This window comes from Enoplosus armatus, chromosome 1, assembly GCF_043641665.1.
Source record: "Enoplosus armatus isolate fEnoArm2 chromosome 1, fEnoArm2.hap1, whole genome shotgun sequence".
Classification (NCBI taxonomy): Eukaryota; Metazoa; Chordata; class Actinopteri; order Centrarchiformes; family Enoplosidae; genus Enoplosus; species Enoplosus armatus.
In genome coordinates, this window is record NC_092180.1 from 23,838,986 (window position 1) to 23,851,006 (window position 12,021).

At 43.3% G+C, this 12,021-nt stretch overlaps 1 protein-coding gene across 1 annotated transcript in view; it reads left to right on the plus strand.

The window, feature by feature from the left end:
* Positions 1 to 12,021, plus strand: part of LOC139283797 (transcription initiation factor TFIID subunit 4-like) — a 77,092-nt gene that overhangs the window by 8,932 nt on the left and 56,139 nt on the right. The window contains exons 3-8 of the mRNA XM_070903838.1: positions 1,858 to 2,007; positions 3,529 to 3,681; positions 4,484 to 4,606; positions 5,177 to 5,266; positions 6,212 to 6,421; positions 10,972 to 11,047. Coding sequence (XP_070759939.1) covers positions 1,858 to 2,007; positions 3,529 to 3,681; positions 4,484 to 4,606; positions 5,177 to 5,266; positions 6,212 to 6,421; positions 10,972 to 11,047 — 802 coding nt within the window. The remainder of the gene's footprint in view (positions 1 to 1,857; positions 2,008 to 3,528; positions 3,682 to 4,483; positions 4,607 to 5,176; positions 5,267 to 6,211; positions 6,422 to 10,971; positions 11,048 to 12,021) is intronic.

A 12,021-nucleotide genomic window follows, 5' to 3' on the forward strand; every position in this document is an offset into this window, starting at 1 on the left:
ACTTGGCATCACCGTGGTTTTGTGGCGGTTGGCACTCACCGCCAAGCCATCCCATTTGCTCTTGTGCCTTTAATATGCTAATAAACAAACCTGAGTTATGACAAATCTCAGCCACCTATACGTATCTTTTTTATAAATACTGTTAATCTTTTTTGTTTCATAGTCCACGCTGTTTATTATTTGTGTTTGCACAGTCTTTATTCATATAGAGAACCTGCAGTGTTTCCATACTATTCCACTTTGAATACATATCTCTGAGTATATTGTTCCAATGCACTACTGGAAAATGTACTTTCCTTTGTATACATACTCAAACCTAACTATGCACATTTTGGTACTCAGGTTGAAAGAGATAACCAAATAAAAATGTCACACCGAGAATCAACCCTAGACATCTTGCTTATTTAGCGCATGAATTAACAATGAAATGAAAAATGCGTTTATTGTCTGTAATGTCATGACTTCATTCGTTTCTGCCCTCATGAGTAGTAGTGTTAGTGGCCGGTAGTAAAGGAAATTCTCCTGGAGAAAAAGTAAAACACCACTGGAGCATAGCAATGCAGTGGTGGTCAGACCTGATATAGATGCAATAATGAAAATGTGGCAGTCAGTAAAAGGTTGACTGACTGCTGTGACCGACTGTTGGGAGTTTATTGTTTTGGTTATAAAATGTTTATATAATGTTAAAATGTATCTGCAATGTAGAGTTGATGGGCCTTTGCTGTAACATCCAAATCAGGTCTCTTATCCTAAACAGCATCAGGAATAGACACATAGGCATATTTTCTGGTGGAGTTGGGTCTTTGCAGATGGTTTCTTGTGCTAATTGCTTTATTAGTGCATTAGTCATACCAATTATTATGTTGTCTGCAGATTCATTCAAACAAATGGAAGTTAGATGAGCTGATTTATCACTGGGAAAATAGTGATCCAAGCCACTTTATTCAACCTCTACAAACGAATCATCTTATGTCTGTATTACATAGTAAAACACTGAGGCCTTAAACGCAAAATTCTGTCATGACAATGGTTAACAGTTATCATGAGAGAGTTGCCAAAGGCCTCAAGAGTCAGTACGTACCCGTCCGTTTGGACATATATATAAAACCATGCTAAATCATGCTAAAATCATGCTTTGTAAAGTTTTCTGTTATTTTTCAGCATTTAGCCGAAAAGAAGCAGCCTTGCATGTACACAGCCAATCAGCTGCTGCTTCCTCTGCCTAGTAAACCACCAAGTTCCTTATAGACTTGACCTGTGGGTCAAATTGTGCTAAAAGTCAATGCCGAAAATCATTTACAGTGATTTTTCCACTTTGTTTTCCAGCAAAGCAAGTGGCTTTCAAAGTTTTCCCTATCAGTAAAACCATCCCTACATTAGGTTCTGTATAGGAAAATGTCTGATTGGTCTTGTTGGTATGTGGACACACATGTCCACGAGACCCCAGTAGTACCCACTGCTGCCTGACCAAAGATGCTCTTCTCTGATTCAGTCTTCAACGCCACCAACATGCTGCCCCCTTCTTTCTTCTTTCCTGCTGTCATGACCTTTCCTCATCTGTCTGCAAGGCACGCTACTGCTCTTTTCTTCCTCTGTTGCTCCGTTTCTCTCATGCTGTCCCAGTCTTTTCTCTGCCCTCCGTTCACTTCCTCTTCATTCTTTCTTTCATCTCAGAAACTGGCATCGACTCACCTTTGCTGTTTTTCTTTCTTTGTGTGTTTTGAGGTGCCTTGTATTCATTTATCTCCCCTGTTTCCGCTCCCTCACCCACTTTCTTTGATATCTTTCTGCTCTGTTTCCCTGTTTGTCTCTGTCTTCTGTCTGCCTCTGTGTGTTGCTCTCTTTTCTTTCCTGCAGTCTCCTGTGACCTCTCAGACCACCAGGCAGTGTTCTTTGACCCCGGCCAAGATGGTACCGTCTGCCTCTCCCACTCCTTCCAGCCCTGTCCTCCAGACCTCCTCCTCTTCCTCTTCTTCCTCCTCCTCCTCCTGCCCTGCACTCCGCCCAGTGAGATAACCCTCCTTACTCGCCTATTTTTCAGTCTTCTGCCTCACATTTTCTTCCTTTAGCATCCCTGACGAGTGATGCCAGGAAACAGTGTCGTGGCTTAGTGGTAGTCTAGAGGTTACACAGTAGGTTGCGGTCCAGGTTGGAGAATCTGGGTGGGGCTAAAATGAAGATGAGACCTGTTTCCTACACCTCAGTTTTTGTCAGAAGAGAAAAGGCGACCCCAATACTGTGCCATATGTTTGAAAAAAATCATTTAAAAATGATGGAAGATGATAGAAACGTTTGTTGTTGGCTAACACACACACACACACACACACACACACACACACACACATATGTTTGTAATTAACCATGACAGCTACATTATTGTTATAATTTCTAATTATCCTAAGCATTTACAAAGTGGCTGCTGGATGTAATCATTCAATTTTTAAAGATACAGTAATGAACAACGAGTAACTTTTCCTGCAAAATATATCTATAGAATGAATAAATCCATTTATTTTCAAACATTATCTTGCAAGCAAGTTATTTGTTTGCAGAGAAAAATAGCTGAAACAAGTGTAGCTGCTGGGTATCGCTGCCCTGGCTACACATCATAACATCCTGTGCTGTACACTGGCACTGGTGGAGATAATATTTTAAGTTAACCTCTCCCATTTCTAAGGAACGGAGGCTCTGGAGGCTCTGATCAGACCCAGTGTTTTACTATCAAAATACTGTGTGTAGAGATTGTATCTAGATCCAGTTGTGATGCAGTGCAGATTGTATTTCCCTGCTCATACTGTGTTTGAATGAATCTGAGGAGAAACAGTGATCTTTAAACAGAAAACATTCTGTATACTCTACATTTGTGCTGGGAGTAGAGCCTTGTCTAGGCTTCAGACTTCTGTATTTTGGCTCACACTACACTTTACAACTACATCACATATGTGTACGTACATGTGGCCTTGCCCCCGTCCATATGTCGTTTGAGCAATCAGACCCTTATGTGTCCTCTATGCATTTTTGGGTGCATTCACACCTGTATTTAGAACTGTCCACTTATGATTACATCACATAAGATGTATTTTATTGCCAAGTGTGAACAGGCCCGGAGAGATTTCAAAGAGGTGATGAGGGCTTTAGAGTGAGAGACTGCTGATGGCACCTCATCTGTTGAGCAAAATGTGTGTTTTGGATGTGAGATATTTTCTAGTCATTCATCCCCTCACGTATCATGAGAAAGTAGACAATAGGTGGCTAATGTTTGGAATGACCAGCAATAAATCTTGATGGGAGGTTTCACTTGTCAGGTAGGTGACTATTAAGAAAAGCTTTGATGGCCTCCTGTCTTTCCCAGCCTCTGTCTTGTCACCACCCCCCCCCCTCCTCCTTGTCTGTTAAGCGATGTCCACCGAAGTCAGGACACCAGATGTGACAGGAGCGCTGTGGCGCCTGCCTCCTGTTCTCTGTGGCCTTGCTGCGAGCGAGGCGTCACGTCCTGTTTATCTCTCTGTCTCTTCCTTGCTCTTCCAGAAGGGCCCCGTGGCGCCGGCCGTGGCTGTGACGGCTCCGCAGCAGACCCCCGTGGTTATGGCCCCCCAGGCCCCGGCCCAGGCTGCCTCCCAGCCAGTACAGCCTTCGCAGACGGGCATCGCCGCGGCCCCCGGAGCTCCTGTCGTGTCCCAGGTCAGTTCTCTCTGCCGCCCTGCCCCCCCTCCTCACCGCCCACACTCCACCCTCAAGGGCGCAGGCACTGTCACAGCTGCCAGCAGGCTGGCTGTGTCACAAGCTCATCCCCAGACCCACAGCCTCACCGCCTCACACAGCTGGCCATGCACCAAGAGTCTCACACATGCCCACACACGTTCGCACTACATTCACACAAGTGCATACCAACCCAAGGACATACAGACGCAGACATAAAGGCACAGACCTGCCATGAACACATATATGTATACACATTCAGGGACTTCTAGATACAGCCATAGATGCAAACACACAATTCACACAGAGATACAGAATCTCACACAAAGACTCTCACATCTCCTTATAAGCAGGCCAGAGAGTTTGTCGCCACTGGCAGTTTGAGTGGACAGGTGCCATGTCTCATTTGGCTACAAAGATGACTGGGCAGCATGCTAAGTGTGCACTATGCTCTGATTTGTCACTGATGCTTGTCAGCTTCTTTATCAGTCCAAGTGATTTCATTCTGTACCATCTTTAAATATTAATAATAGAAATGCAGCACAAATACAAGGCCACGTCTTCTCTGCGGGATTTGACCCAACACCTTTCTTTTAACATCAAACTCTGGTCCTTTATTGGCACTCATCCCAGACAAATAACAGAAGAAAATAATTTCTTTAAATGTCGATTAGAAATAAGATCTGTGATCCTAAGTCAGTCGGTAATTTATAGCTCGAGCTGCCAGTTGTTTTTTTTGTTTTTTTTGCACAGAAGGTAAATAATGTTCTCTTATCTTCTGCAGGAAATGCAAGAGAATGTCAAGAAGTGTAAGAATTTCCTGGCCACACTTATCAAGCTGGCGTCCCACAATTCTCCGTCCCCTGAGACTTCCAAGAACGTCAAGGCCCTGGTTCAGGACCTGCTGGTGAGCTTCAGAAACCAACAAAGAAACAAACACTGTTCTTATGGACATCATGGAAGTATTGTGTGTGTGTGTGTGTGTGTGTAGTTAAGAATGTTTTGGACACTATCAATTACATTAGTCCAGAACATGTTCACTCATGTTTCAGCAATTTCTTTAGACTAGCTTTTTGAAGCTAAATTTACAGAAACTGCCAGTTTCCTGACAGGTGCTTCTTTTCTATAGCTGGACTATTGTAAGACCAAATTTCTTACACATCTGATTGACTGGATCGTTTCTTTTCAAGTGTGACACTTTAATGTGTTGTTGTATTGAATATTCGAAACCTGTAGATGGCAGCATGAAACTCTTTCCAAAACCCTCCTCTCTCTATCATGAGTTTTCATCTTATACACAGTTATGCATTAATGAGCAGCACCCTGAGGTGCCAGGATGGGAGTTGTTGAGTGGTTGATCAGCAGCTCCGGTGATGAGATTTCATCTCGTTGTGTTCAAGTCACCGTGGTGTACTTACCTTTCTGTCTGGCTTCTCTTGTAAAGTGATGTTTGTACTTTTACCCTTCATCTTAACAGGATGCCAAGATTGAACCGGAGGAGTTCACCAGCCGGCTGCAGACTGAGCTTAAGTCGTCTCCGCAGCCTTACCTGGTGCCCTTTCTCAAGGTGTGCTTCTTCTAAACCTCTCTAAGCTAGCTTTAAAACTTCCTACACTGACTGAAGCAATTATTCCCTGAACTGGATCCCTTACTCTGACCCCTAAACTGCTCCTGAAGCCAGTTCCCTAAACTGGTGGCTTTAAATGGCCTTTCCACCCACTTCTTCTAAATTGGCTCCCTAACAATTAACCCCAAGCTTGCCATCTACACCTGTCTCATAAAGTAGTACTCTTTACCGGGCCCCTTAGCTGCTTTCTAAATTGACCCCTAACATAAAATTGCCTCCTGAACTGCTCCCTAACCTGCCCCTTAAATCATCCCCTAACCTGGCTCCTTAAGATGGCCCTCTCGTATATTTTCCTAAACTGACCCCCTAAAGTAGTCCTTTCCCTGGCAGCAGGGCCAGTGATGGCTAGGCCTGACAGTAGAATGATACACACACACACACACACACCCCTCTGGCCTGACTTCTGACTGTGTGTGACAGTGGCCCCCGCAGCCGTCCCTGCCAGTAGCCAGCAGGTTTCTCCAGCCATCCGCGATGAGCGTCACATCAAGGCGCCCGACCACCCAACCCGGCCACAAACACATGTTGTCATGCAATGTTAGGTCGCCTACGTCAAAAATCTGCCTGAAATAGTCTGTACGGAGCAACGTCAGCTCCTCAGCTCGGCTGTGACAGCGGGTTATCAGAAATGGCTGATGGACATGTTTCATGTATGGCGTATACAATATTATCCATACCGTAGGTTCATTATCCAGAAATCAAATCAACCAGTGTCACTGTAGAAGTGAATGTTTTTTTTCAACATATAAAACCACACGAATCATTGTGTGTACAGGTATTGTCTCATGTCTCAGCAGATGTTTTGCAGCTGTGTGTTGTATTTTCTCACGCATGTTTGCTTTTCTCTTTGAATATAAACTCTGGCCTCTCTCTGCCCGTCAACAGAAAAGCCTCCCGGCCCTGAGGCTGTCTTTGCTGAATAATCAACAGTCCCTGATCCAGCCCCCGCAGCAGGGAGTCAAACCAGCACCCTGCGGCACCCCTCCTGCCATCGTGGCTGGGCCAGCTGTCCGCGTACGCCACCCTAACAGCGTCAGCACCACCACGGCTGCCAGTGCTCTGCCTGCTGGGACGCTCGGACATGCAGCTGCCATGGTATGTACGGAGCGGACCAGCTGGAATAGAGTCCAGTGCAGACACAGTTATCACATTGTTTACATTTACAGTTTATATGTGAATTGAATTGAAGTCCAGAGTGACTCACACCGATAGTGATAGCACGAGTAGAATAAACTTCAACTGTTCTCGGGTCACTAACGTTATAGTTACATTAAGTAAATGTGTGCCTGTATGTACAACTCTATCATTACAGTGAAGTACATCATGTTATATGTTACAGAGCAGTTATTGAATGTGTAAATGTGCAATGTGTGTGAGGATGGAGAGGGTAAGAGCCATAGTGGTCAGGTAATAGATGTGACAAATATTTACCCACAATATTCCTACATTCAATAGAAAAGTGCTAGAATGTGATGGATGCAGACCTGCGGGGGGTGGTGTGTGTATGTGTGTGTGTGTGTGTGTGTCGATGGGCCTTATACAAGGCTGAATTATCAGGCTGGAAAGTGTCACTGTGCCATGGCTGGGAGTCACACAGCCAACAGTGAGTTAGAGTCACACCCAGCTCACAGACTCGCTGAGGAATCACTCTCTGTTTAAAACAGGAGAAGTTTCAGGAAAGAAGGACGGGGCTTAGTTATCTAAACAAGATCATTATTGTAAACTTACATATTCACACCTTAGTGATGCTCAGTTTGACTAAACTGTTCTACTGGCCACTGATCAGAACAGATGGTGGTCGAGCACTTGGCTCAAGGGCACCTTGAACAGCTGATTAGAAGTAGTTGACGCAGGAACTTTACTGTTTACAGAACTTTATGCAAGGTGATATATAAATAAAGTTTTAGGCCAACAAAATGTCTTGACCTGCTATTAAGTATAGCAGAAAAAGATAATTTAATTATAATGGCCACACAATCATTGCAGCTCTACCCCAATCATAATTATGATTTTGTTATATATTTTGAAAAAATGTACTTCAATTATTCTGCTTTTCTAATTCTATATATCATCATTTTAATAATTGGATTTGAAAATGTTCAACTTTATGGTGGTAGTATCAGAGAGAAAGAGTGGCAGACAGCAATACACAGCACTGTCCTCCTGCTCTTACACATTTGACCTGGACACACTGAGATGAAAGGGTTAAATACGGCACGTAGACTGCAACAATTTCGTCTGGATTGTCTCATTTTTCTACAAACAAAAACTCATGCCATCAGAATAACTTATTTTATTATTATTATTATTTTATCTTATATTTTATTCACATCCAAGTTCTACACATTTGGGCTATAAGGACACTTTCTCCTGTTTTTTTTCTCCTGGGTTTATAGCCTTTCTATCCTCTGGTTAAAAAAACACACTCTACTCAATAACCTACTTAGGCATGTCATGGGTCCTACATATTCTACATATGCAGTATTGTATAGCGACTCTGACGTTTTTTTATTGATTTATTTATTCAAGTGTCCTGCGCCAAATGATGCCTGGCCCATAAGGGCTTACAAGATGCTGATTCCTAACAATGAAACTCATCCTCAACAACACCAAGATCACAAGAAACACATAAACGCTGTTCTTTAGGAATATCTTTATATTTGCCAGCGGTAACCAACTCTTAACTGAGCGCACAGGGGCCTCTGCCTTCTCTCTAAATTCAATTGTATATATGGTTCTGTGTAGTAATCTTCTTTGACCAAATCTCCTCCATCCATTGTTCCATAGATCTTTAATAGTTTTTGTTTGACTATATTCATGTTACACTGCAAATTGTTCCTGAAAAAGAAATCTAAGTCAGAAAGAGAAAACACTGTGGCGACCAAGTTTAAGATCTTTTTGGTCAGCTTTTCCTCTGGTAACTGGACCAGTAGTACCCAAGGTTGTGAGCAGGTCATCCAGTGATGGTGTGGGGGGAGGGTTACAGCTGAAGTTAGGCCAAGTAACCTGCAGGGTCCAGCACTGGACACCAACAGCCTCTCTCGACTCACAGCAGTGTCGCATTACCATGCGGGTGTGTGGGTCTACATTGTAAATGACGTGTTCACACAGAGCACAGGCCGTCTATGGATGGGTCAAGTGAGGTCAGACTCAGATTGGTCTGGTCCAGGCAGAGGGATGGGCGAGCTAGAGGGTGCTCTCTTTCTCTTTTGCATTTCCCTCTCAGTCTTTCTCTCACTCCTTCCCTCTCTTCTTTTTCTCACCATTTTCCTCACTAGTTTTTTTCTCTCACTTGCTTTCTCTCTTTCCCCCCTCTGCTCCCTCTCCATCTCTTTCCAACAGTTTCTCTCACTGTATCAAACCCTGCATCGCTCTCTCATCTCACTCCCTCCCTCCCTCCCTCTTCCCGTTAACCGTTGAAGGGTGAAGCGAGGTAACTAGGTCAGCCCCGGGTCAATTTTAAAGCAATGTGGCGGCCGCAGTCTATGTCCAGAACATGCCTCTGGTCTCTCTCTCTCTCTCTCTCTCTCTCTCTCTCTCTCTCTCTCTCTCTCTGTCTCCATCTTTCTCTCACTCTGTCTCTCACACACACACACACACACACACACACACACACACACACACACGCATAAAACACCAACATAAGCTATCACACAAAACATTAGTAAATGATCGCCCCTGGCACATCAACAGTCTGAAACCAGACAGCTAGTTGAATTAGGCTAAAAAAAATCTGCTCTTACCACAGTTGTATGGGTATAACATTTCTTATAGTAGTTTGGAAAATTCTTAAATTTAAATGTAATAAATGTATTGTAAAGTGTAGCTATAGTCACTTATAGTCTATAGATGTGGAGTTATATAATGAAATGTTTCTTCTATAATTACACTTACTGCACAAGGGTATACAATTATGCGTACTGATTTTCAAAATATTATTTTAAAAAGGAAAATACATTGTAACTGGAGACAGCAAGACAGGGTTTGGGTGTAATGTGATTACGGCTTGCTTTGTATTGCAAGAGATCTCAGGTACGACTATGTCTTTTTCAAAACAGAAAATCAAATACATTTGTATATAAAGTGAATGGACTTGGACATGAATGGAGAGAAGAAATTAGGCCACATCACTATTTATCAGTTTATTCTTCATTGCAACCATGTGTATAAATGTCCACATGTATAGCCTTATTACATGTGGACATATGTATGTTAAGAGGCAACAGTTATATTTTCAACCCTGTTCTTCAAGTAATATAACAATATCAGAAGTCCTGGGGAGCCAACAAAGCAAAATATAAATAGCTGCAACCTCATAGGCTACAGTACATGTGTGCAGCCATTGACTGTTAGCCATAGTTAAGCTGCAGTGTATATGTGTGCTAACATGTTACATGTAACATTTGAAATATTAGTAAGATAACTGTAAACAAACAAGGTAATTGCAGACATGATTTGCCGCCACCTCCAGCCTTAAATTCAGTTTTTCTGGGTTTGGATTTCTGTGCCATGACTTTACAGCACCAACATATATTGCTTTACACAGAAAGAGCATGCAGTCCTTACAGCTAGTGCTAATAGTTAAGAGTTTCATTGAAGAAGCAGTGGTCTTTTCGTAGAATACTATCGCTATTGATACCACCAGCATTCAAAATATACTGAATATATATGTATATATATGTATGTATGTATATATATATATATAGATATATATGTGTGTTTGAAAGACAAATTATTTTGAAATGAAAGACCAGCAGTGAGTTCACTTTCAGTGTCTTCCCTTTTACCCTCTGATTCCCAAACTTTCTACCTGACTTTTTTCCTTTTAACTGGTTCGCTGGCTGGCCAGAGGTGCTAGCTATCTCTGCCTGTGCTGAGTGTATTTTTTTCCCCTCCCACTCTCGCAGGCCCCTGCAGTGGATCTCTGGGAAAAATGGCCTCTGTCTTTTTTCAGTAGCTTGAACAGTAATATAGCATGTGTCAGGGAATGGAAAACAAGGCTAAAAAATATGCAGCAAGAAGCAAACTGGTAGGAATGGATGGCTGAGCCCGAGGCCGGGCCTGTGGCTGCTACCAAGGAAGGAAGTGACTCTAATAGCCCAGCACAGCTCCCCCAACCCCTCCCTGCTCCCCTTCTTCTACCACTACTACTTCTCCTTCTTCTAAACTACTTTTTCACTGCAGTCTTGACTTCCTATTGCCTTTGTCTTATCTGGAAATGCAGGCAAATGTAGGTCATGTACAGTGACAGAAATCCATCCTCCTTGTGCATTTAAATTGATCTCCACAGTCCCACTACAGCGTGTATGGATTGTAGAATCCATCATCCTTGTATCTATTCTGCATCTATCCTACATTACTACCGTAGATATTTTTTGATATGTTACAGTAGAATAGAAATCAGTACACAAAACTCAAGTGGCTCTCGGCCAGCTTGTCTTCTTGCAACTAACTAAGTCTGAAAGGGGAGCAAAAGTTTATTTCCCCCCGAACGATTCCTCTTGGGGATGATGCAAAAGTGGGGAAGTGGTGCAGCGGGCATTCACTTTCGTATTTTTTAATCTCCCCTCTCACTTACGAACTGTTTAATTCTTTGAAATGCTACTTTAAAGTACTTAATCTCTATTTGTTTTTGGCCTCCTCAGGGTATCAAGACAGCAGGCGCTGTCGGTGGCCAGGTCCGAATGCCCGTGGTGATCACGCAGTCTGTCAGAGCACAAGGTAGGACATCTGCAGGCCTTCTTCGGCCACGTTTGATTAAATCTCCTGGACCCAATCACATGCACAGTATCTGCCGTTTTTAATTCTAGGCATTCTTTGGTTCACGTCTTTCTCAGAAAAAGATATTTTGAAATTGTGCAAGTATAAAGTAAGTTCAGTGAATTTCTGGTGAGTTTGAGTTTTCCATCCTCTGTGTCTCCCAGTAAGGCTGCACGCTCGGCCAGACGTTTCAAGATTTTCTAACTCGGCCTGACCTTCTGGTGAAATAAAGAGCCGGTGAAATAAGTTAAACAAAGATAGCCATTAGTGAGACTCTAAATGTTCTCTCAGTAGGCTGTAAGATGTGTAAACAGGCAGGAGCCACAGAGAGAACAGATGTTTTTTTCCTGTCTGGTTATAAAGCCTTCTCAAACATTTGCGCTGCTGCTTACTCACTCTGATTCACAAACACTCTTCCCACAGAAGCCCACAAATATCGCCCCAACACCAACCGGGCGTAACGCTCCCCTAAGAGAGCTGTGTGCTTTCAGGTGGTGTGTGTAATGTGTGTACGTGTTTGTACCTGTTTTTGCTTGTGTGCGTGTGTGTTAGTGTGTGTGTGTGTATGATCGGAGGTGCATACAAATTTGATCTGCCCCCTTCCCCAAGATTGCCTGCAGTGAAAGATCTGTAGGTTGTTTTATGCCCATAAATTGGAATGCGGGGATAGTTCTAAAAATACTTTTCTGTGCCTCTTGGCTAGGAACATGCCTGTTAAAATCAAGTTTAAATTCACTCTGGCAGTCCTTGTGCCTCTCTGGAAAACGTGTCTCGGAGCAGGATGCGGTTTAGGAGTGTAAGGAGAGCCGGTGAAGCGCAGTGGTATTGACAGAGCGACGCTCTCCGCACCAACCTGGGGAGAGCGACAGTACCGCTCCCCCGCCCCCCCTCCATCTACCCCTGCGAGGATGACAGACACAGTTGAAGGTAGTCGT